General features: G+C 33.6%; 3 protein-coding genes across 3 annotated transcripts; 2 read left to right on the plus strand and 1 right to left on the minus strand.

The window, feature by feature from the left end:
• The first annotated feature begins 8442 nt into the window (after positions 1-8442).
• On the plus strand, positions 8443-10972 carry LOC123201439 (multiprotein-bridging factor 1a-like). The gene is made up of 4 exons (XM_044616948.1): positions 8443-8723; positions 9359-9442; positions 10422-10504; positions 10612-10972. The coding sequence occupies exons 1-4, from the start codon at positions 8582-8584 to the stop codon at positions 10729-10731; spliced, it is 429 nt and encodes a 142-aa protein (XP_044472883.1). The 5' UTR covers positions 8443-8581; the 3' UTR covers positions 10732-10972.
• A 2215-nt stretch (positions 10973-13187) lies between these two features.
• Positions 13188-16954, minus strand: LOC123201264 (tubby-like F-box protein 7). Its single transcript, XM_044616689.1, has 4 exons — positions 16508-16954; positions 15686-15773; positions 14288-14417; positions 13188-14026 (listed from the first exon to the last, which is right to left on the minus strand). Exons 1-4 carry the CDS (start codon positions 16829-16831, stop codon positions 13450-13452), a joined length of 1119 nt encoding a protein of 372 aa, XP_044472624.1. The 5' UTR covers positions 16832-16954; the 3' UTR covers positions 13188-13449.
• Positions 16955-23915: 6961 nt separating this feature from the next.
• Positions 23916-24886, plus strand: LOC123202394 (protein DOG1-like 4). Its single transcript, XM_044618317.1, has 2 exons — positions 23916-24367; positions 24489-24886. The coding sequence occupies exons 1-2, from the start codon at positions 23985-23987 to the stop codon at positions 24784-24786; spliced, it is 681 nt and encodes a 226-aa protein (XP_044474252.1). The 5' UTR covers positions 23916-23984; the 3' UTR covers positions 24787-24886.
• The last annotated feature ends 1393 nt before the right edge of the window (positions 24887-26279 follow it).

Below are 26279 nucleotides of genomic sequence, written 5' to 3' on the forward strand. Positions count from 1 at the left end.
GATTTGTACTGGCTTTAAGTTATATGGCTATATATAAGGCAGTAGAGGTCAAAGTAGTTTGGTTTCTGTCAAGAATTTCAATCTGTTTGAAATTGATAGAATCATTTGTTAGTAGCCTCCTGAAGTATCCTTGTAAAGGTTAAGTTAGGTACATTAGAACTAAGCTGAGGGTCCTTGTACTTTATGCATTTACTTTTAGGCTTCTTCATTATTGTTGATCACTTTCAAGTGCCATTAATATCAGAGTTAGAAAAACTTACATGTTACAATCTCATCACCTATTTTACTAACTTGGTGAGGTTATACAATTAAATAATGGAGTGTCACATTTTGACAAGTTTATTACTGCACTGGGTAAGTATAAGAATTTAATTTTAAAATACCGTCAAAATGAATTTAAATCTATGTCTTTTATTATTCAAGCTACCCCGAGAAGCGGAAGATCATTCTTCAATAAGTACTTTGAGTGCAGTGTTTAATGCCATTAACTTTTGGTCTGAACAGGAGCGAGCTAAAGTCAAAACTGCATTTTTCCAAGTGGGTTATATCTGCCAAAAGTTTGAAGTGACTACGCAAATTAGGGTTACTATTTGTAACTGATGGGCTGCATGCCTGGAATTTAATTCTTATTCAGTGGATCCACTATTTGTGGAAAGCCACTATAAAGCAGAAATGCTCTTGGCAATGAATCTATTCAATCGATTGCGTGTATGGCTTAACTAATCAATGTAAGTTAAACACTGGAGCAGACGTTTATAGTTGCATGATTTAGCGTACAAGATCGAGTTCTATGACGACTAAGAGTTTGAATTTAGAGGTGAAAACAGTATGTGCAACTTGATGATACTTCGGTGGCAATTGTGCAATGTTCTTGCTGTGATTGACGTTATAAAGAAATGAACTGTGTAAAATGGTAACCACGTCACCATAGGTGCCCCTCAGATGGGCTTGAAGGAAGCTCAAGACTTCTATATTTCCACCATATTAGGAGTTCTATTTCCTCCTTTTCTTCAATTAGGGGATCACGGAGAAACAAAAATGAACGGGAAGTTTTGTTTAAAACAGTACACCGCACGGTCAAAAAATTTCCGATATGATGTCATCATCAAGATCAGCTTTTTTATTCATCTAATTTTTATATAAATTAGTCCAATATGAAATCTCAGTATGCTTCATCATAATCCATTATGAATGAAGCTCTTACTCATCATGGTTATTTAAGTACCTAGCAGAATGTCATAAACTCTAAATCACAATAAAATATAAACTTTAACAATGTAGTAAAATCTCTCTGATGTCTCATTCTAATTAAGAGCAGATTTATAGTATGTCAAAACTCTTCTTTTAATCAACACATTGAAACAATGCCATCGTGCAACACATTCCATGAAACAATTTTTTTACTCTCACTAGAGATTCCCTTTTCAATGTTTATTAAATTTGCTTAGAAACTCGAGTTCATAGAATCTCAAGCCCACAAATCCCACTTGACTACCACATGTTGTTGCATACAAACGATATGTGACCAAACCAACTTATTGCACAAGACTTGATTAATCTCATGATTATACATTACATGAACTATATGCATTCATGTCGAAGGCAACTGAGGCATTTCAAATCTAAGGATTAATGGTACATTAGTATGATTTTACGATAAATTATTGACAATGTATCAAACATCCATGTGAATAGTCATATTCGATAAATGTTCACCAACCATTTACACATGTTGATGCCATTGTAGCGTGAGACTTATCATCCTTACTAATTTCATCATGTGGTAGTCAACAGAGGCATCAGATATGTCCACCATGCAATGTTATGCAATATCATTGCCTATGAACATTGCATCAACAAGGAATACTTATGAGTGTGAGCATTGTACAATCCAACAAGATGGCGTGGGCGTGGAGCAGTTCTTGGTGCAATAATAGAGATTACCACAAGAAGAATCAATGTGGGAGGATGTTGCCGAAATTGTTGCTGCGTATGGTCTACTTCTTCGCAACCCTGAGGACAAAGTTACGCCAGAAAAGGAGGGTAATGTTGGGAAGGTGCAAACAGTGAAAGAAATATTCAGAGAGAAATAGGCAACTTCCAGTTTAATTCAAAGATTATAGAGGTTAAAATAAGAAGTTTATGACGGGACAATAATATTAGAGTACTGTGTTTCAGTCTCTAAGTATAATACAATTAGGAAAGTTGGGATAACGTTCTGTTATTAGGAGTCCCTAGAATGGAATTAATGTTTTCTAATGCTATAAAATCTTTTGAAAAAATGAATAAGACGCAATAAATGAAAATTCAGGAAAATTCATTCTCTTCTTCATTGTTGCTTGGAGTTACTACTCCTCGCTTATAGTAGATTATCACTATTATCAGTCATCAACGAACTCTCTGGTGTTCCAGTAAATTCGGAAGCTTCAACGTCTGTTAATTTGCTATTTGTAAAACCATACACGCAACCTACATAAATGCATTACAAAGAGCAGTAATGCTTTGAAATGGCTTTCCAACATAGTCGATTGATCCATTGAACAAGAAGTAAAGTCGGCTCCTCAGTTACAAATGGAATCCATAATTTGCGTAGTCACTTAAACTTTCTGCAGACATAACCCATTACAAAAAGAAAAATTGACTCCAGCTGATTGGTCATCAGATCAATAGTTTATTGCGTTTAACACTGCTCTCATAGTTTTTGTAGGCTAGATGCCTTAAATCTGTATTACTTTTCACTATTTTGCTCTATAACAAGTGGCTTACAGCCTTTAGATATTTACAGAAAAGGCAGAAATATATATGAACGTAACATTTCATTTATATGAACAAACATAAAACTATGCTATCCTAATTTTACAAAATTTATGCATAAAGTATAAAATATTAAATAAAAACTTTAAGATTATATAAATATCTGGAACACTACTAAACAATCTGAATCCATAAACCTTTAAAAATTATTTGTATTGAAATGATTGATCTTTCGTTTATGAAAACTCGTTTGAATGACAATTTTTAATAGGTAAAACTATATTGTATGAGTTTTAAAGAGGAGACTTAAGTAATATAAAGTAAGTTGTTGAACCCTTTAAAGGTCTAATAAATTTTTAGACCTAAAATAATTTTGTTTATTTAGATAATAATTTTTAAGTGTATTGACTTATCTTTATTAATCACTTAAATGTATTGGTAAATTGTTATTGAACTATTTAATTTTTGGTTTTATAAAATCAATATCATAATTAATGTTAACCCACAATATGAAAATTTCTAGCAATGAAATTTTGTATGCGGATCAAGAAGGAATAATGTGGTAAACTTCAGTTTCTGTTTATATATTCATTCTATAATATAGAAATAAAAGTCTCTTAACATTAATGAAGGTTAATGCATGAAAGTATAAGGAAAGAAATCCCTTCAGATTAGTTCTAATGTACCAAACTCAACATTCAGAATGGCAGTCTATCAAGTTACTAAGAAAGAATTCTTTCAATTTGAAACACATGAAGTTGTCCACAGGAGCCTCACTAATTTGACCCTCGCTCTTCTCCTCCCTTTTATATAGCTTGCACAACTTAAGCCAATATAAATCACCTTATTACTTAATTGCCTTCTCTGCAAATTATTCTACACCTTACATATTCTCCCCCACATGGGTTCTCTGAGCAAAACTGCCCCTATCTTTTTTCTCATGATCACTATCTTCTATATCCCCTCTTTGGAAGGAAGAAACCTGTTGACTTTGGAGAAAATAAAGGTCCCCACCCTGGAGGAAAATTTGGTTTTAAGTGCCTTTGATAAGGACACTATAACACCTCCTTGTGGAAAATTTGACAATACAAACGAGAGGTTGATTGCAAAGGACACGTCAGTTCCAAGTCCTGGAATTGGCAATTGCCCATAGGTTGCTTTCAATAAAATTACCCGTTTAATAAGTGTATCATCATTGATCAAGCATTGAAAATGCTGTTGTATCTTTCAATTTCTGTAATAATACAAGATTGCTGCCATATGTAGGTCCTCCTACATTTTTATGCATGACAATCGGCTTTGTCAAAGGCCCAACATGATGGCCTTCATCTTTCAGTTTTTTATGCATGTTCCCATGTTATTTGAACATTAATTTTCTATCTTATTTCCCAAGCAAGAGTTTGTTCTTCATTTTGGTGGAAAATCCATTTATCCAAAGACCCATTAAATGTAATAATGAACCAACCAAATTGCTAAAATAAGTAACATTGTCGAGCTCTTAAGATTCTGTTTAGTATAAATGGTTAATTTTGAAATAAATACATCAACAGAAAGGTTTCATTGGCTGAACAAATAAAAAGCTATTATACCATTAAAGACTTCAGCAAGGTTGAATATACAACCTCTTTTGTATTAACCTCAAGAGTAGAATGTAGAGGAATGATCCTATTGGCTTTCTTCTAAAATGGTGAGAAAAGTTGAGAACTTTGGATTGATTTCGACCACAGCAAGAACATAACACAATGATGAAAGTATCAGAAAGACAATCCAAGTTTTTAGTCATCAACAACTCGGTGGTTTGTCCACTAAAATGAGGAGCTTTTAACGTCTGCAACAGTGTTGATTTGCTATTTGTAAACCGATACACGTAATCGATATACATGCATTACCAAGAGCATTACTGCTTCCAGTGACTTTCCACAAAGACTGGATCCATTGAACATGAAGTAATGCAGGCCAATCAGTTAGGAGAGAAAATCTTGTACAAACGGTACCCATAATTTGCGTAGTCACTTCAACTTTATGCAGAAGAAAAAGTTGGCTAAGTGTTTGAGAGTAAATTTTGATTAATGAATGATTATACATTAAAGAAATACGTTTGTTCATATGGTGTCACACAGGATAAGTGGATATCGTGTCTCATAAGAAATTTTGAAAGGATGAATGATTGTTTAATTGGATGAATGCTCGTTCAAGCAATTGTAATTTGAAAAAAAAAAATTAGATAAGACACGTAATAGTGGAATAAGGCCATTACCCCACAATTTCGTTTCAGTTATAATCAGAGAGTGATGTTCTTCCTTTTTCAATGGGAGAAGAGGTTTTCTGGCGACATCAAATCTTCCCGCTTGAATTCACAAGTAAGAGTTCAATGCTTTGTTGTTATGGTGATGTAAAATGAAATCTTTTGGTAATCATTTTATATAATTTGGAAGCCATGATGTTTATGGATTACACAAATAAAATAGATTTTGAAAGAGGTTCAGAGTACTCTTTACTCTTTACATGGCCCATCTTAGAAGTATGAAGATTTACTAAAAATTAAAAGAGTTTTTGGTGGCCAATATGAAGAAAAATGTGGGTGAGTTTACGGCTAGATGTCTCAACTACCAATAAATTAAGGTTAAACATCAAAGACCATTTAAATGTCTCGACAAGCAATTAACAACCAAATAAGAAAATCTCTTTGGATCGAAAAAACAATTGCATTCCTATCAAAAATTGAATCAATCTAAAATATTTGACAAAATATTCTCATAACAGTTATCCACCATGAAGACATCTGCACCTTCCCAACCGAGATCTCAACAATTTTTAATAATCTTTTATTTTTTCATTTAAAGTGATTTAGGAATATAAAAATTCCTAATGAACAATGGCGTGTGTCCCATACTAGTAATCTCCCTTCAAAGAGGGAAACACTCACGAAAGCATATGTACCATACTTATAGGTTTCTCGCTCTTGTTCACATTTAATAAATAAAATATTTCTATCTTAAATATTTAATAAATAAAAATAAAATTATAGTAAATTTTAAATTTTATTTTATAATAGTGATTACGGGATTACTTTTATTTAACTGTCACATTAAATAAATGTTATATAAATAATACCATTAATAAAAATAGATTATATGTCTAATAAAGGTTTCCCCAAACCAAATGCCCAAGTAGACCTGACAGAGTGGATGGGATGGGTCGCTTGCTAGTATCCGCGAGCTTCTGCTCTAAAAATGGAAATAGGGTTTGAGTTTTTAGGCCCATATCCATATAAAAAATCGGGTATACCCGCAAATACTAAATTCTTCTACATATTCTCTCCCCTCTTCAACTTCAAATGTTAAAAATGCTTTTAAATTTAAGCATGGATTTTCAAACCTACCTTACCTTACTCTCGTCATCTTTTCATGGTTCCTGTGGTGATGTTTGAACTTGCATTCTACTGTTGATTTCTATTAAAGAAATATTAATATTTAATAAATTTCTTCAATCAACAACTCAACGAGGCTTGCAGTGATTGAAGTGGTTGAAAATATCGTTTAAGTTAATGAGGAAGGAAAGGTAAAAAGAGTAGATATGGTGAAGACAAAGAAGAGTTTTTTTTTTTTTTTTGGTTAGAGAAGTTTCGGCCAGTACATTTGCTGAAAAGTCTATAAAACTTGGAAGTCTCTCCACAAATTTTTACTCTTTCGGTATTTCTTCTTTTCTTTCTTTTATGAAACTTCAAAGCCAAGTTCTTCTCCACTAGATTCTTTTTTTTTTTTTTTTGGGGAACCCTCTTTACAATAATTGACTGTCCGCTGTGAGGTATAGTCAGTCAGAAGACTGGAGGCCAAACTTACCAAGGATTATTGAAGAGGGCTGATCTTCTTTCCCTAGTCGCTTCTCAATTAATTTTTTTTAGGTTGTTTTGCTCTTTTTATTTTTTTTAACCTCTATAGCTTGCATGCTGAAATGCAAATCTATTTTATTAATAAAGAGAAGGTTAAATTTTTTTTATAATTTTCTATTTTAGTTAACGGTAAAATTATCTTTTAACAAAAAATTTAAAAAAAAAAAAAATTTTATTCCCTCCCTTAGTTTAAAAATTAATAATTTTTTCTTACTTAAAATTTAAAAAGTTACCATTTTACCATAGAATGTTTTCTCTTCTCTAGACATCTCATTCGTTCCCACCAACAGTCGATGCTTTCCACCCATTTTCTCGTTCCGACCACTTGGAAGACACCATCAACAGACAAAGAAACAAACAAAGATGATTCGTCCAAGCATCAACAAAGAAACAAATGAAGACACAAAACCCATCATCCTTGTCAGCTTTTTTAGATCCGTTGTCTGTCAAATAAACTCTAGACAAACCTTCCATCATGCAATTCGTCTTCTCTCGAAGTCGAATCGATAGAAAACGAAGCTGATCTTGTTGTCCAAAGATGATTTGATGAAGACGAATCTCTTCATCTTCGATTTGTCATCTTTGTTCTTCATCATCATTCTTTGGTCTTCAACCTTTGTTGTCTTCATTTGTCGATATTTGTTCATTTACAACAAAGAAAGAAGAGAAAGTGACAAGTGTCGGAGATAATAGTTGAAGAGGAAAAAGAAAAAAACTCTAGAGTAAAATAATAACTTTTCAAATTTTGAGTGGAAAAGTAAGAATTATTAATTTTAAAACTAAAGAGGAAAATAAGATAAAATTTTTATTTTTTTTAATTTCTTATTAAATAACAGTTGTATCCTTAAGTATAATATAGAATTTTAACAAAACGATGAATGTTTAAATTTTTGAAATCTTATCAAGAGAATTTAGAAATACATCAAAGTAGGGATGGCAACAGGGAGGGGTAGGGGGGGATCTCAATCCCCGTCCCCGTCCCCGTCCTTGTAGGGGATATCAATCTCCGTCCCCGTTACGAGGATGAAAATAATTTCCTGTCCCCTCCCCACAAAGAAAAATATTCTCCCCATCCCCACAGAGAAAAATCTCCTTCCCGTACCCGCAAAAAAAAAAAATTTTTTTACCTTCTAAACACAATATAAATATATTAAATAATATAATTAAAATTAACCCACTATTCCAAATATCACAAATAAAATATATTAACTATTTTAATATATACAACAAAAATCTAAACAAATTTGAAAAACATAAATAATTTAAAACTATAAAAAATATATTAGTATTTTAAATAAATATATTAATATAAAAAGATGGGGATAGGGATGAGGGCGGGGAGGGGAAAGGGCGGGGCGAGGAGGGGACACATGTATCCCCATCCTTGGTCTGTCCCCGATTGCGGAGATTTTTTTCATCTCCCTCTCTATCCCCGTCCTCTTCTCCGTTTTTATCGGGGAATCTCCTCCCCGTTAGGGTCTGAGAGAATCAAAACCCCTAAAATCGGGTTCAAATTACCATCCCTACATCAAAGCTTGGGTAAGAATAAATCTTTTGGCCTTACATAAAAGAAAAAGTTAAAAAACAAAAAAGTTAAAATCTTAAGGGTATCAGTTAGTGAGTCTATTTATACCTGCAGAACCAAACACGATTATGTATAATAATTCTTACTAATGTAAATCAATCTGTTTTTACTTGAACTCGTTTTATCCATACTCATTCTAACCCAATCTGTATCCAATCAAACTCGTCCATTTGTCAGGTCTGCCTACTCAAGAGTTTTAACTGATATCTATGAAACCATCGAATAAGAATATTTTAATTGATTGCCCCAAAAAAAATAAGATCAAAGGGCATTTCTCATCAAGCTTGCAATTCTAACATTACCAATCCATCAATCAACGGGAAACACAGAGCTTGAGACATTTTGCGCAAATGGCAGGAGTTGGACCTATCTCACAAGACTGGGAGCCGGTTGTCATTCGTAAAAAAGCCCCCAACGCCGCCACCAAGAAGGACGAGAAAGTTGTCAACGCCGCCCGTCGCGCTGGCGCCGATATCGAAACTATTAAAAAATGTTAACTCTCTTTGTATTTTTACCTTTTAATCTTTAAACTGTTCTTTTCTTTCTTACGCTTAGATGCCCATATGATCTTTGTGAACGGTTTTTCATATAAGCTGAAAAGGAATTGTTGTTCTTTTTTCTTGTTCTTTTTCTGTCAATAGGTTTTGTATTCTTTTTTTGGGAGATGAATAATCTCTATATTGAATATTGAGGGTTTTTCATTTTTTAAGTGGGTTATTATTTCTGCCTAATGGGAATGTGTAGATGAAAAGTTCTTTGATGGGTTTGATATTGAATTTCAATCATCCTAAATTGAGTACTTCTTTTCTGAAATGAATTATTTTGCAAGCTGATTTTGTGTTTGTTTGTGTTTGTATTGTATGTATGGCATCAAAATTTGAATTAAAAATGAGATGGTTATCCTGTTGTTTGGATCATTCTGAACAATGAGTAATGTTGACACCAAACTTGTTTGAATCAGTTTGGTGGGTGCTGTAACGAGATATTCGTTTACGAGAAGGCATTTATTTACCCTATGCCTGTGTTAAGGATATATGATTGGATTGATGGTGATCTTGCAAAAGTCTGTTTGTAAGTATGCAATTATGGGCTGTTTAATTACTTATGTCTCTTGCTTTCTCCTGCAGCAAATGCTGGCACAAACAAGGCTGCCTCTAGCAGCACTTCTCTGAACACAAGGAAACTTGATGAAGATACTGAGAATCTTACTCGTGAGTGGCCCTTTTCTTATATTTTGTATCTTAAACTCTGTTTACTTTTTATTATTAGAATATGTACCTTGTATAGCCTTGGAAGGTCTATAGAGCTTTTCCCAGAGGAAAAACTTTCGACCAATCCATTCTCAAGTTATTGATTCTGTCTTTATTATACTGCCAATCTGTCTTTAAAATGCTTTGATATAGTGATCAGTAGGTTTGCTAGATGCGAAACTTCAATCATTTGATAGTGTCATCTGTTTTGATATTGCATAAAATGTAGCTAGTTAGTGGTTGCAGGGTGGATTATCATGTCTGAAGCATCTCTGATGTTCTTAGGTTAACTAGTATTGTACAATCAGTGTAGTAGAGGATTGAAAGTTGGAGGGTTTGTTCAAATAATGGAAAACATGAGTGGCTGCATACTGTTAAAATAGCTGAACCTCGAAATGTTTTGCTACCCCTCATTTATTGCCTGACTAAGGTCTCCAAGTCAGCCTATAAAATTCCAAAAATTTATTCCCCTCATAAGTACGCCCAGGATTGTGGTTGATGCTCCACAGTTATAACATAAATAGTCTAAGCAATTGAATGGTCAGAAATCATGGAATCAAGAGATTATAAATCTTATCAAGGGTTTAAGAATTGAAATTTAATTTGTTAAGACTATCAAGAAGTATATCGCATGCTGCTGAATTTGTTTCCCTCTTTGTTATTTGTTCTCAACCAGCAAAGTCGTTTCTCATTACCTTTCATAATTGATAAATATTCTGTGATGTGATACTGGGAAGTAAAGCCGTCTAAATGGGTATTACAAGAAATTTTTTCATGCCAGCCTCTCCTTACCTTAATCACACTAAAGTTTGTTGTTTCCAACTTTCAATTTAAAAAAAGTGGTGTGTTGTGCATTCTTTTATCCTCTTTGCAATATTTTTATTAGAAAATGATAAAACCATTCTAGCTTTAATTATGTAATGTTTTCATTAATGAACAGATGAACGAGTACCCACTGAACTCAAGAAAGCAATTATCCAGGCGCGAACTGAAAAGAAACTCACCCAATCTCAACTTGCTCAGGTCTCTCTCTCTCTCTATACACACACAAACAGAGGTGTTTTCTTAACTACTTTTCTGAACTAAGCTTGTTCTGAGGATATTTCACTAAATCTTCATTTTCTGTGCAGCTGATCAATGAGAAGCCTCAAATTCTACAGGAGTATGAATCAGGTAAAGCCATTCCTAATCAGCAGATACTTACCAAGCTGGAAAGGGCTTTTGGTAAAAAACTGCGAGGAAAGAAGTAAAGAGGATCCCTTAGGAAACTGCTTCCAGTACTTTTAATGTTGTCGTTGAGTGAGTCTTTAAATTTGGTGGTGTATACGAGCTTGTTCTACCATTGTCATGGCTTGCTTATAAGTGTCTTTGGCAGTTTGGCTCTTTGTGACCGCTATAAATCTTTGAGGTCTTTGCCTTTGCTTGCGCTTAACTCTATTTCAAGCACATATTGCATCATAAGTAGAAAGTGTCATTATCATTCTACTCTAATCGTGTTGAAAATGATTTGTGCAGTATACAGTCATTGGCATCTCTTATGGGAGTAATATTATACATATTTATTTTAAATATACAAATAATTACATATTTATATATGTCATCATATAATTGAGTGTTAATATATTTTTAATTCAAGATCACTCAATTACATGATAACATACATTAAATGTATATCTATTTGTTTATTTAAAATGAGAACATATAGTTTTATTGCTAGAAGATAACATGTTCTCTATGAAAGTTACAGGCCAATGTTATATCACTTTGGGATCACGCATACAATAAAATTGTGTATACATAATTGAGCATATAGATAATATATCATCATGTGATTGAATAATTTTGAATTAAAAATTAATTGGGATATGAATTCTTAGACTAATCATTTTCTATTAGCAATAGCCTCTCAGTTTCGTTTGGATAGTTGTTGGTTGATTTTTACTAAAGCATATTGTAGTTCTTAACATGGTAGTTGAACAGTATATTGTATTATATATTGAAAATGTAATTTTTCATATCGTATATGGTGTATTATATTGTATTGTATGATATGTCTTTTAAAAAATAAATTAATAAAATATTAATAAAAATAATAAAAAATTATAATTGATATATCATCATTTGGACAAATATCACAAGTACTTGTAAAATTATAAAAACTTTCATATATAATCTTATTATATCATTATTTTTTAAAATATATATATATATATATTCATATCGATAATATATATCGTATTATATTATATGATACGTTCATTGTATTGTATAAATTTGATATATTTTATAATATATATCATCTTTCAATTATATTGTATCATATCATAAGATATATATCATATATCAAAAAATATTGATAAGTATGGTCTAACTCATTTGTATTAATTGAATTGTTTCTTTGGCATTCCACCGAAAGCAAGAGAAATTGGTGGTGTTGAATAAGAATGTTGACCCAGTTGCAGTCAGATCCCTTTCTTGGTCTCCAAGCAGCTTGTGAAGCTCTGGAGCTATCAACCGCGCGTCACTAGGTGCAGGCTTCAAGTTTTCAAAGGTCAAATTTGATTCCACTAAGATTTCTAATCTAGTACGTTGAATGGAGCCTTATTTGCGTAATTGTATCTTTTTGTACCCTTCAAGTGGCCAATTGTACAAATTGTCCAACCTTGTCATCCAATCATGAATGATCAGTTCCTCTTATGAGATATGATAGATAGGAGCGCAAGGCTACAATTGAACTGTGTAATATTAATAAATTTGTAAAATCTTACCATATTATATTTATTCTTTTAAAATCTTACATTTACTTTCTAAAAATTTCAAATTAAATTCAAACTAAGTCAGATTAACTCAATTCAATTGTTTAACTTGGACTAACCTAACTTTAATTGGGTGGGATAACTCCGATTCGAGTTTAAATCGAATTATCTCAAATTTTCTGAGTCATTAGAAACCTGTTAATAAATTCATCGTATTAAATTGAGCTTGAGTTGTCTCCTATTTAGGTTTAACTTAACTCAAATCTAACCCTTGCTAAAACTTAATTAACCCCTAAACTTTGCATATTTTATAATAATAAAATTTCTCAAGCCCTTTACCTTTTAAAATTAGCACCTACAATCCAACACTAAACTTTGAATAGATAAGAATAATTGATAAATATATATAACCATAAAAGTTAACCATTATCTTTCAAGTTGAGTTCAAGCCAACAGTTTCTGTTTTTTAACTCAAACCTTGCATAAACCCAATCACACTGAACTCAAACCCAACAATACTTAGGTAAACCCTACTCCATTACAGCCCTAACACATCATTTAAAATTAAAAGTTTGATGATATTAAATGGATATGTAACATTATTTATTTGAGTTTTACCAACGGGCACTATGCGGTTTCTGGGCGGGGTTGTGGGAACTAGAAGGAATCTCTCATTCATGTTTTAGAGTTTACACGTACAAGTAAAATTCTTCAGTTTAAGCAAAGTTTTACAATTTTTGGTTTACAAATCAAATCTTAATAAATCAGTACAATGACATCCCAGCACCAAACGGTCGAACTCTAACCAAATCGCCCAAATACTCAATTCTTGGAAAGTGTTATTAAGAGTAAAACCATATGTACAAGCAAATTTTACGAACGTATATGTACAAACTGGAATGACTAATAATTGAGTAATATGATTGTTTACTTTTTCTCTCAATCCAAAATTAATTAATAGGATATTATCACATCATATTATATGAATAAGTTTGTACAATATGTTTATACATGTAGCATTACTCCTGTTACTAAATCCTAGGGAGATTATTAAAGCAAATAATAAAAATTCAACAAAGTTGTATTCATACAACAGCAACATGTACATAATATGCTTCCTCCCACAAAACTGTTCAAGAATACGGTAAGTGAAGCAATAATCATAAAACATCGATCTGAACTGGTGACTACATATAACATACCTGAACTTTGTTACTCACAAGCCAATTTTGAGCCGAAGCTTGTAAGACAGATGGCAAATGCCTGGAAGGCTGACAGTGGCTGCCTGTAATCCATGGTAAAAGTATCATCTGCCACTTTACCAAACTGGAGGAGAACCGTTTCTTCATCTCCTTTTTGTCCAGGTTGGCTTTGGTCCACTGTTGCTACTAGCTGAAAGTTTTTCACTGATGCTACAGTTACCCGTCCATGGAAATTCAAGCACCAGCATTGCAAATGCTCATGCCACCTTGGTGATTTATTCCTCAAAACTGTGCATCCAGAGACAGCAGTGTCTGGTTTCTTCATCTTGGAATTGTCCAGATACTTGTCACTAGTAGTTTCCCCTGATGATGGGCACTTCAAAGTGCAAACCATTCTCCTTGGACCTCTTGACTTCAGGAGGTTAAACTTATATGAGACTTGTCCGATCTCAAAATTGCCCACCGGTACTTGAGGGCTTATTTGCTTGCTTGCAAATCTTCGACTAGACCTACTGCTTGAAGGCTTTGCACCACTATGTGGTGGCTGGCTATCATAGATTGTAAAGTTTGTGCCAAGAAAATCCGAACTGCAAAAATTTAAAGGCAAGTGAGAATATAAACTAAAAAAGGTTGCAAGGAAATAGATGCCACAATGAACCCTGAAAAGAAGACTATCTCTTTCATGAAGACTCAACACACACGGTAAGAGAAAACTTGAAAAGCCAAATTTAATCACATATAGTTGAAGTGTCATCGAAGCACAACCATCGAATTTATGATAGTTGTACTATGAACAAAGCGAATTATTTATAATGCCTCACAAGAACTTCTTTAAATAAACATTGTACCTTAATTTTCCAACATAGGCATTACTTCCTTGAGATAGATCATCAGCATCAAGTGATATAATATACTCAGTGTGAGCACCACGCCTATATCTCCGGGCTGCTAAAAGAAACTTTCCCTTATCGTTGAATGCTAGAAGCAAGAAATTGGGAAAAAATGAATGAGCATGAGTTTAAAATCAAAGCAATCAAAGTTCTAATTACAAGCAAAAACTGCAATACATATCCAAAAATGAGGGAAGATAGAAAGTTAACCTCTAACATCTTGGTAGAAATGAATTAGAATGAAACTTATTCAGATATGTGACTACCTTAGGTTGTTCACCCAATCAAGTTGATTAACTAATTGCACCATACGTATTATAAATCTTTTCATACACAACTGCCAAAGAATAAGAGAAGCCATCGAAATTTAAACAAACATTTTCATGGCATATATACTTGAAAGTGGAAAGAACAAATTTTGGATCCATGATTTAATTTTTCAATTTATTGTATTCACATTCACAGAAGTTGTAATAGTCATGGTCAGTGCCAAGTGACCAGCCTGTGTGTCTCCCACATGCTGAAGGCATGGCTAAGAATTCAAGGACTAATAGATATAATTGGCAGGAAAATGGGATTCGTTGCACCATTAATCTTTTGTAGAGCTATTCTATAGACTATAAGATACGAAGTCAGCTATTCTACTAAATTCTACACAATGTTAGAAAGAGAAAATTTTAGCAATTAAGAAAGCGAGTCATTAGGATAATTTTGGACAGGTCCGCAATACAATTAAGTGATGCATGAATGGGTAATTATCCTACTAATAAACACTATTATATAATCCCAAAAAGGTCGTCACAGTCCATTCTACAATTAACCTGTATCAAAATCCCAGATCAAGAATAACACAATATCCTAGCTCATGAACAACTTTAGTTCCATGGATATTTTGATGTTGGGGGTACCATTACAAACATTCTATTCAATACAGTTCATTCTCAACAGCTAAAAAGGGAGAATTTCACTTGGAAAATTACTTGATATAAAAGGAAAGTTGAACTTTGTTTGCTCCAATAACATACCTATCCCATTATTGTATAACCAAAAATGGTTTTAAGAGATGATCAAGTAATCAGAATATATCAAAGGAAAATGGATTAATTTGCTTTTGAAAACTTGAAAATTGTCAAGTTGAGACCAAGTCAAGTTGACTAAAATCTCATGTCCCTACCAAGACCTAAAAGTATACAGATTTGAAAATATGCAACATATCCCTTTCAATTTATTACTAGTTAACTGCATGTGTGAATTAAATATATAGTCACCTCTGAGAAAACACAGTAAGTCTAACCAAGAAGCAGCTTTCATGCTTCTCTATCTATGACCAATTCAACTTCAAGAAAAGCAACTTACATGGCGTCAAAGCAAGATAAAGGTAAAAGGTTGAGGTCTTCTTATTCCTCTTTATCAGACAACTACGAGGAAGTTCACGAGGACCCGGCTGCATTTAGAAATGAAATAACAGAGACATCAATCCCAGAACTGTATACAATTTAATTGACAAACAGCAAATCAACAACCCATAGCTTACAAGACCAATTTTAGTCTCTGTGTTTGATCAACATTAGTGAGCTCAACAAGACATTTGACATTGGTTTAAGTTGAATTGACTGTGAATGAATGGGCCGCTGGGCTGTTTTGGTTTTGATAAAGGATTTGATTTGAGGTGGTTACGGAGGATGGTACGGCAGCCTATTCTGGTTTTGAATAATGGAGGTGAGGGGGACGTAAAAATGGAGATACAAATGGGACGATTCAGACAATGGTTTTAGGAAGAAATTAAAGTTTTGTGGGCAAAATGACCTTCTTGCTTTATCAGGTAGTGGTTTTGTGAAGAGAGGTGAATGACAGGTGGCCAAATGAACTTTCAAAAATCTTCCTGTTTTATCAGATACTTGTCAAACTTTTTTAAGAGAAATTTCAGTAAAATTGTTCATTGTGTCTATTCAAACATAATTTAATCCCAAAATCAAAAATTTTGAACTATTACTCTTTCAATAACACAATGACTCTATAAACCTACCATCAACTCAACAAAATAACCTAAATTAAACAAGAAAACACATTTAAAAAAAAAAAAAACCCTCAATCAAGCTCTAATTACAAAGATTCAACTCAATCAACACTTCATTTCATAAAATTAAAAAAAAACAATAATTAAAAGAATAAAATGACCTGCTTAAGGCAAGAAGGGAAAGTAATTTTTCCGTTAAGAAGAGGAGACCCAACGACATCTTTCGTAATATCTCTCCATCTCTTACAAACGCACGCACAAGCGACGACGCTTTGGCGCTGAGGCCACCGATCTTCACTCGTTTCCACGCGCTTTATGATTTCCCCCAACAATTCAGGTAGCATCCCGGCCCACGACCCGGATGCCGAGTCCGACTCAGCCAAGTCGTCACCGGCTCCGCCCAGTCGCATTTCTTTCAAAGATTTATGTGTCTCGCTGTAGGATCTCGAGATCCTTCGAGAGAGAAATGACCTTCTCAGAGACATTTGCGTCTGTAAAATATATACAATATTATAATTTTGAAACTACAGAGAGAAATGTTTGGATTTTTGTTGAGAGAGAGATTTGGTTTTGTTGGAGAAGAAGAGTAACGAAAGGAGAGCGTGAGAGAGTGTAAAGTGACGGGCCGTTGATGATAAGAGATTGTGACGGGCGACTAATATGTGTTTATTAATGAGGGCACAAATTTGACCATGTTTAATTCATTAATAAATGCTTTTGAAAATAGACGTTTATTATTATTAAAATATTATTTATTCATGAAAAACAGCATGACATGACTGACCTATATCGAGATGGCCGGGCGACGCGTCATGCATGGGGGTCGGTACGGTTGGATTCGAACCGAGCCGAGCTCAGCTTGCAGCCAGCTCGGGCTCGGCTAGGTATTTTAATGGCCGGCTCGAGTTCGGTTCGAGCTCGACTCGAGCCGGATTCGGTTCGACTCGAGTTCGGCTCGATAACGGTTCGTTTTTCATATCAAAACGACACCGTTTTGTGTATATATGAGGATCAAAACGACGTCTTTTTGTATAAAAAATTTTTAAAAAAATATATCGAGCCAACCCGAGCCAGCTCGGGCTCGGTTCGAGCTCGATCGAGCCGAGCAGAGCCCGACTCGTTTCGGGCTTGAACCGAGCCGAGCTGAGCTTGAGCTCGAGCTAGCTCGACTTGAATCTAGCCCTAAATATATCGAGCCAACCCGAGCTAGCTCGGACTCGGCTCGAGCTCGATCGAACCGAGCAGAGCCCGACTCGTTTCGGGCTTGAATCGAGTCGAGCCGAGCTTGAGCTAGAGCTAGCTCGGCTCGAATCCAGCCCTAGGGGTCGGCCAACTCTGTTAGGATTGAAAGATTTACGATACAGCTCTAGACCATTTAGGTTGTGCCTTTGTAAATCTTTGACAGGTTGCTTCATGTGATTTTGCATCCCAATCTACTAAATCATAATTTTTAATTAATTTTAATTTTTAAATATATTTTAACAGGCCATTTCAGACCAACCCACAAGTTTTATCCCAAGGCCTGGACAAGTTTCACTTGATTTACAAGTCTATAATAATTTACTATAATAACAAATCATGTCCTTGCAAGTTGGAAGTTGGGCTGGTGTGGCAAGCCCCCTGTCTATATGAAATAAATGAGAATTTCAAAATTAGTACAAATTTATAATGTTATTTCGAAAAAGTTACAATTGAATTAATTTTACCTCATTGGCAACATAATAAATGGAACGCAATCAGTGTAGATTCTAAATAAGAAAATAAAGAAGCTTCGTAAAAGAATATTTCTTTAGTCAAGACTCTCAAGAAGAATCACAAAGTAAAGAAAGTTACCTAGGAGGTACAGCAAAATATGAAAGATCATTATCTCGAACTATTTGAATAAATTTTGAAGACCAAATTTTGTAAGGAAGTGGGACATGTAATGTCAATAGGCATTTTATGAAGCTATTTTGGTCTTTTTATATGTGTTTTTGACTTGATGTTAATATATGTGATATAGATACATCAAAGTGGGAATTGAATCATATGGCTGAGTAGGTATAAGTAAAAATAATAAAATTATACGTATTTATTTTGATATATAAATGGGTATAAAGTTGATATGTGTTATCATGTGATTTGATGATTTTAAATTAAAGATAAAATATATTTAACATGATGATACATATAAATGTGCATCTATTTATATACTCAAAGTGGGTATACATAATATTGTTCAAGTAAAAAAGGGTTAGAATAAGCGTTTCACAGGATAGAGCATTTGTTCAATGTTTAGTTAAGTAGATAAAACAAATGAACAACCATTTCAAATTTCAGAGAATTGAACGCATGTTCCAACAATCATTAACTCAAAAATTCTATGTAGAGACATCCTTACCCGAACCTAACATCCATTACTTATAATTGTGTTTATGATTCAGAAACCCTAAATCATGAATTTCAACCCCAATCGCCAATATCAGAGGTCCAAAAGAGTCCATTAGCAAAATTTGATCCTTCTTCAAATTAAAGATAACTAGGATCCTCCCCGTATCGAAAGATTTGGTTTATTGCATGATAATAAAGATTGTATGATGTTGTTGAGATTTGGAGCATTATGTTGATTGATGTGATCCAATTTAGGAGTGTTTTGATTATGATTATTGTGGTTATTGAAATATTGGGTAGTGATGATTGTGGGAAAAGTGATGAATGTAATGTTTGATATAATTTATGGATTGTTTGACAATTATTTGTGTATACGTTTGAGTAGGCATTGAAAGATGGGGGTTAAATCAACCATTACATGGATTAAAGCTGGATTTTGTGTTTGGAATCATAGAAAAAATCTAAGAAAACAGATCGTTTCAAATATTTTTTAGGTTTGTGTATATATTATGATGGAACACTTATTCTAAGGACACGAATGATTGTTCGATACATAAACTAAATCCTAATTGAATGTTCATTTCAAGAACTGAATTGATCGTTTTATATAAATATAGACCTATTAAATTTCAATAGGTGGAACGATTGTTTCAAGACTAGAATGTTCGTTTCATTAAGTTATTTCACAGGAGGAACGTATCCTCCAATTAGGTAGAATTTATGCTACATTTGAATAAAAGGTTGATGTGATTTTGACCTAGAATTTATGCTAAAATAGAAGAAACCGTGGGCAGGAGTACTTTGGGCGGACCAGGTGTGGTCAACGGGGCAGGTGCGCTGGGTGTAGTTACGCTTAGTGGGCTAAACTACAAATTTTTAAACCTTTAGGAGAGATCGTAATTATAGAAATATAGGGGTTTTATGAACATTTTACAAATTATGTTCCAATATATATTTTAAACATGTGCAATTTCATAGGGTACATTCCATAATTATTTGTTGAAATTCATTGTATATTCATGTATAATAATTATAACGTAACACATTGGTAAAATTATAAAAATATTAATAATTTAATAAGAAATTATATATGAAAGATCGATTGAGATTTTAAGATATCGTTTGAAAATCAATTTATGGCAAAAATGTATCATTTAGCCGACACATATGACTGTAGGTCAGTCATGTGACTAAACCTCAATCTCGTCACCACGACAAACTTCAATAGTATAAACTAGACATCAACTCTGTTTAGTTGAAAGCAAAACTCAATTTATCGGTTCCCACAATTGATTTCCCAAGGAATCACAAAATATATAAAAGAACCAAGGCAAGCCTTTTGAAAAAACTTTCTCTGGCTCTCACTTAGCTTCCCCCAATTTTGGCTCTTATGTCATTATGTCTATGGGTCGTAAATATGGGAATAGAAAAAAAGGCCAAACGACTATTTCCCACCCAAGGTTTAGCGTTTTCTCAAAAGTCCCCCTTTTAACTATGGAAACACCAAACACTCACCCATGACCGGTTAGATTTAACCAAACCCTAACGGTGATAGGGGTAAAATCGTCATTTTGACTATAATATTAAAAATAAACTAAAATAGAATCTAATTTCGCCCCCCTAAACTTTAAAAACTAAAATTTTCCCCCACCCTAAGTTTTAAAAAATGGCAGTTTCACCCTAGGGTTTGGTTTTGAAATCTCCGGCGACCTCTCCGGCTCCGTTGCCGACGGCCGCTCCCTCCCGAAGCAACCTCTCCTTCCGGCGATCTCTTTCCTCCCATTTGGAGGTCCGATCGACGCCCGGAGACGTCGTGGGAGACGAAGACTTCGTCGGGAAGACGAAGTTCTTCGTCTTCCCAGACGAAGCCGACGCCGTCGTCCTCGTCTGGGAAGACGGTCGTCGGCTTCGTCTGGGAAGACGAAGAACTTCGTCTTCCCGACGAAGTCTTCGTCTCCCACGACATCTCCGGGCGTCGATCGGACCTCCAAATGGGAGGAAAGAGATCGTCGGAAGGAGAGGTTGCTTTGGGAGGGAGCGGCCGTCGGCAACGGAGCCGGAGAGGTCGCCGGAGATTTCAAAACCAAACCCTAGGGTGAAACTGCCATTTTTTAAAACTTAGGCGGGGGGAAAATTTCAGTTTTTAAAGTTTAGGGGAGCAAAAGGAGATAAAATTTTCAGCCGTTAGGGTTTGGTTAAATCTAACCGGCCATGGGTGGGTGTTTGGTGTTTCCATAGTTAAAGGGGGGACTTTTGAGAAAACGCTAAACCTTGGGTGGGAAATAGTCGTTTGGCCTAGAAAAAAATGGTATATGAATTATACAGATATAATACCATGAATAATGAAAAATATATTTGTAAAAAAATATTCTTAAAATTCACATATAAGGAAAATACAAAACATATATATACAGGTTTAATACGGTATATTATCAATAATATATTTCTAAAAATACGGTAATATCATAATAATTTAAGTGTTTTTTCACGAATATTCTATTAAAAATCAATATAACAATTCAAACGTAAAGTATTTAATTAATTATTAAACCTAATATAACATAATATATAATCACAATTTTTTGTGCAACAAGTAACGTATCAATCAATTGGGAAAACAAACAAATTAATTAGTTTAGATTTCAAATTACAGAAAAAAAGTGAATCTTTGTATAGGCTACAAAAGAGAAAAACGTAAAATTATAATTGAAAATTAACAAAGAAATATTAGTGGGTTTTTTTATAATGACAGTGATATTTTCATAAATAATTAAAAATGAAAAAAACAATTTTGTACTTTAAGTTTAGTATAAAATTTAAAAATACAGTAAATGTAAAATATGATATATAATTTTTGTTCAATATGAGAATAACATAAAATACACGTTTAATATATTTTAGGTTCAAAATTTGTTTAACTATGTTTAATACATAAATAATATAAAAAGATAAATAATACATAAATAATGCATATATTTACTAGCTAGGATTAGGTTCTTTCACCATTAATCGCACCCTAAAAGGTATGCGTACTTCTTCAGCTATTCTGATTTTGATGCCGAATGCTCATTTAAAAAGTAAATTTTATATTGATTTAATTTAATCAAGTATTAAAATAAATAAAATGTTAGAATATTTACCGCCCATACTTTATAAAAAAAAAAAAAAAAAAAAAAAGGCCAAAAGACTTTCCCACCCAAGGTATAGTGAACGACCAATTCCCACCTATCAACTTTTAAAAACTCAAACACCCACCTATAGTTTAGAAAACTAACACCTAACCTCCAAAATTAAGTTAAGATTAAGGGCAAAATTATCATTTAATAATAATATTTAACATTTATATCATTTTACTCTCTTAATTTGAAAAACTAATAATTTCATCTAAAATTAAATTTTGAAAAGTGACATTTTCCCCCCTACCTAGGGTTTTCAATTTCACTGACAAATTTTTGATCAACGATGGGCGATCTCTCTCCCTCTCAGTATCGTCTCTCCCTCTGATGTTCAACATTGAGCTGACGACGTCTAGATTCGATGAAATCCAGATAAAAAGTGGAAACTCTTCGTTTGGATCTTCGCCATCCAGACAAAGCCAACTTCATCTGGATAATGATAATGGTCCAAAAGAGACCGATCTCTTCATCTAAACCGTCGTCGTCATCTAGATGAAGTTGACTTTATTTGGATGACAAAGATCCAAACGAAGAGTTTTGACTCTTCGTCTGTATTTCATCTAATCCAAACGTCGTCGGCCTATATTGAACACCGAAGGGAGAGACAACACCGAGAGAGAGAGAGATCGGCCATTGTTGGTCAAAAATTCATCGACGAAATTGAAAACCCTAGATAGAGGGAAAAATGTCATTTTTTAAAAACTTAATTTTGGATGAAATTATTAGTTTTTCAAATTAAGAAGGTAAAATGATATAAATGTTAAATATTATTGTTAAATGATGATTTTGCCCTTAATCTTAACTTAATTTTGGAGGGTAGGTGTTAGTTTTCCAAATCATGGGTGGGTATTTGGGTTTTTGAAAGTTGGTGGGTGGGAATGGAATTCACTATACTTTGGGTGGGAATAAGTCTTCTGGCCCAAAAAAAAAAATTACAAGAAAAGGGAAAATGTAAACTATCATTTTAACCTAGGTGAAAAAAAACATTTTTCCTTGGTAAACGTGTCAATGCAAATATTTATTTATTTGCCTTTGACAGGCGTAACCCCTTTTAATTTAGCCCATGTGTCGATGAACAACACAAGTGCGTGCCACATTTGTAGTTGCTGGTTTTTCCTGCCCGTTGATGGTCAAATTTGCCATGCCATGCCATGCCATGCCACGCCACGCCACAATTCAATCCATAAAGTGCCCACAGACTTGTTTGAAAACGTTATGTTCCTAAACAAAATTAAAAAATATAACCCTAAATTTATCATTTTTCCGTAGTTTCAAGACACAAAACAATAAATAGTTTGATTAAAAATTACTAGTTTTTAATCACAAGCAACTAATTTTAAATCAAAAAAAATATGATATTCGTTATGAAAATTTAAACAACAAAGAAAAATCAAACAATTAAATCAATTAATACTAACCTTATAATCTATTTTGGAGATGAATTTGATTAAAAATTACTGAATAATCAAAGATTTGCAGGATGAGGCTTTGGCAAGTGAAAAATGAAATTCCAGTGAGTTAAACTTCCTTTATACGCTTGGATAATTATTTTAACAAAATCCTTTGCGGCCTGTAATAAATATTTGACATTGTTAATTAATTACACTCCAACTCATTCGATGGCCACTGTCTGCCTGCCAGCCAGCCAGCCAGCCATGGACGCTTATGGCCATTGCTGATATCAAATGGTTGAAACAGGGGTAATGATTCTCAACAACCTACCCAGAACACGGCAAAGAAACTGAAAAATAATAATGAATTCGCCCCCCTCTATTTCGCCATCTTGCTCCACGTGGTCAGCATGCGCCTTTTGCCCGCACATCACCATAATTCATCTCCACTCCACATTTATTTTAAAATATAAAATAATAAAAATTTTAATTAATATAATATTTTTATAATATATTTGATTATAATAAGATGCGCATTATGTCTCAGAATATCGTGATAAGCATGCTACTTTCCGTTTCATTTCCTTCTCCATATAATTCCTTTTTTACTATAAAAACCAAACGCAATTGCAAAACAAGGCCACAAAGACTACTTCTTCTCCTGGCTGTCTCTCTAAAAAATTCCCACCCAAATCCACCGAATGACCAGCTTCAGCACCTTCTACAACAACTGGCTCGACCACCTGAGCCAACTGGTGCGCCAGCTGGCCACGGCTCCCAGGCCTCCTACCACCATCGACCAGCACCGCGACTTGGAGCGCTTGGTTGCCAAGACCATGAACCATTACGCCGAGTACTACGGGGCTAAGGCTTTCGCAGCCGAACGCGACGTCTTCAACATCTTCGCCGCCCCTTGGGCCTCCTCCCTCGAGCGCTCCCTCCACTGGATTGCCGGGTGGCGACCCACCACCGTGTTCCATTTGATTTACACCGAGTCCAGCATTCTCTTCGAGTCTCATATTGCCGACATTCTTCGTGGCCAGAGAACCGGTGACCTCGGTGATCTCTCCCCTAGCCAATTCAGGCGAGTTAACGAATAGAATTTCATCTTTTTTATTCCATGGAAAAACAGCAATTAATTTTTATTCCATTTAATTTTTATAGCAATAAGAGAGATTTTATAAAACGACGGCGTTTTATAACAGGCGGGTGAGTGAGTTGCAATGCGAGACTGTGAAAGAAGAGAATGTGATCACGGACGAGTTATCGGAGTGGCAAGACGGCGCAAGCGAATTAATGGGAGATGGGACGAATCTGGATGAGAAGATTCTGCAGCTGGTGAGGATAGTGCAGAAGGCCGACGATCTCCGCCTTCGAACAGTGAGAAGAGTCGTGGAATTGCTCACCACCCAGCAGGCTGCGGAGTTCCTGATCGTCGCCGCCGAGTTGCAGTTCGGAGTGCGGCGGTGGGGGCTGGATCAGGACCGTCAACGTGGCAATTAATCCATTAGTTTGATCAAAATGCAGTAGACGGTTTTAATACTTGTCTTTTGCAATGTATTAGGATTGCTCTAATAAATTCTCGATCTTTATTTATCTTTAATTTTTCTTTTCCATTAATATATTATGTTGGTTAATGATTTTAAAAATAATATATATATATATAAAATAATTTTAAATTAATAATAAATTAATTAAAATATTATCATTACCATTTTCCCGGAAGTTTCTATCAAAACATTACTAATATATTACCATTGCTATCCAACTTTTTCGAGAAGTTTCTATTTCCGACCATTACCAATAAAAAAAAGGCCACAAACCTTATTTCCACCCAAGGTCTAGTGTAAATTCAAACTTATATATGTTAATTTTCGAAAACTCAAATATTTATTTGTTTATCCAAATATTGGAGAACCTTCGTTGATCGGTGATAGCTAGAGATGAACCAAGATGGAGATAAAACTTGGGAGAGAGAGAACTCAATGGTTACCATCTCTAGTAGTGGTAGTTGAAAAAACTCTAAGAGAAAATATTTATTTTTCTAACTTTGGGTGAGAAAAATTTGTTAGATTTTTTTAACTTAAGAGGAAAATGTGATAAATTTTTAGTTTTTAAAAATATTTTTATTAAATAACAATTTTGTCCTTAACAACAATAACAAAATTTAACAAATAAGTGAGTATTTAAATTTTTAAAGTTAACATATATAAGTTTGAATTTACACTAAATCTTTGGGTGGAATAAGTCGCTTGACCAAAAGGGAAAAAAATTGATTCTATATTTGGATCTTCGTATAAATTTCTCGTAAATGGTTTGGTATATTCTTATTAACTCATATAGTTTGAAAGAAAATTTAATTCAAAGTAAATAAAATAAAAGTGAAATTTCGTAAATTAAAAATTTTTGATGACAAATTTATTTGGATATTTTTTATAAAGTATTTATAATGAAAGAAATTATATATATATATATATATTTTAATATATAAATAAGTATATAAATAATATATTATAATATTATTAATTATTCTAAATTAAAAATAAAATAATATTTAATTATATAAAATTTTATTATTTATATATTTATTTATGTATTGAATAATATATATATATATATAAGGGTTAGTGTAGCTAACGATATTGTTAAAATTATATTAAAATTATATAATATAGTTTAAGATAATTAATTAATGAGATAAAAGTACAAATGGTTAAATGAAGTGGTTTGACGTGTTTGCATGCATGCAGAAGCGGCGTGCTTGACACGTGTTTTTACTGGAGTGCACGTGTCGTCAGGGAGGTCGCCTCTTGTGAAAGGTGGCAGAAACTATTCGTAAATGCAAGGATAGCCAATGGTATGTCTACAGCTAAAACATTTTTCCTTTTTTAATATTATCTTATTTGTTTTAATAATTTTATTTATAATTAGATTTCAATCGGATTTATTTAAGTTAGAATAAACTTAAAACAAGTTTAATTTAAGCGAGTTTGACC

The sequence above is a fragment of the Mangifera indica genome, chromosome 18 (assembly GCF_011075055.1).
Source record: "Mangifera indica cultivar Alphonso chromosome 18, CATAS_Mindica_2.1, whole genome shotgun sequence".
NCBI lineage: Eukaryota > Viridiplantae > Streptophyta > Magnoliopsida > Sapindales > Anacardiaceae > Mangifera > Mangifera indica.

What these genes read in the sequence shown, in the direction of transcription:
- LOC123201439 (XM_044616948.1), top strand. Translation starts at nt 8,582, where the DNA reads ATGGCAGGAGTTGGACCTATCTCACAAGACTGGGAGCCGGTTGTCATT. An exon ending in TATCGAAACTATTAAAAAAT is followed by an intron (nt 8,724 to 9,358) that starts GTTAACTCTCTT and finishes TTTCTCCTGCAG; the next exon opens with CAAATGCTGGCACAAACAAG. An exon ending in AGATACTGAGAATCTTACTC is followed by an intron (nt 9,443 to 10,421) that starts GTGAGTGGCCCT and finishes ATTAATGAACAG; the next exon opens with ATGAACGAGTACCCACTGAA.
- LOC123201264 (XM_044616689.1), bottom strand. Translation starts at nt 16,831, where the DNA reads ATGTCTCTGAGAAGGTCATTTCTCTCTCGAAGGATCTCGAGATCCTAC. An exon ending in TCCCTTCTTGCCTTAAGCAG is followed by an intron (nt 15,774 to 16,507) that starts GTCATTTTATTC and finishes TTCTAAATGCAG; the next exon opens with CCGGGTCCTCGTGAACTTCC. An exon ending in TTATCTTGCTTTGACGCCAT is followed by an intron (nt 14,418 to 15,685) that starts GTAAGTTGCTTT and finishes TCTTGCTTCTAG; the next exon opens with CATTCAACGATAAGGGAAAG.
- LOC123202394 (XM_044618317.1), top strand. Translation starts at nt 23,985, where the DNA reads ATGACCAGCTTCAGCACCTTCTACAACAACTGGCTCGACCACCTGAGC. An exon ending in CTCTCCCCTAGCCAATTCAG is followed by an intron (nt 24,368 to 24,488) that starts GCGAGTTAACGA and finishes GTTTTATAACAG; the next exon opens with GCGGGTGAGTGAGTTGCAAT.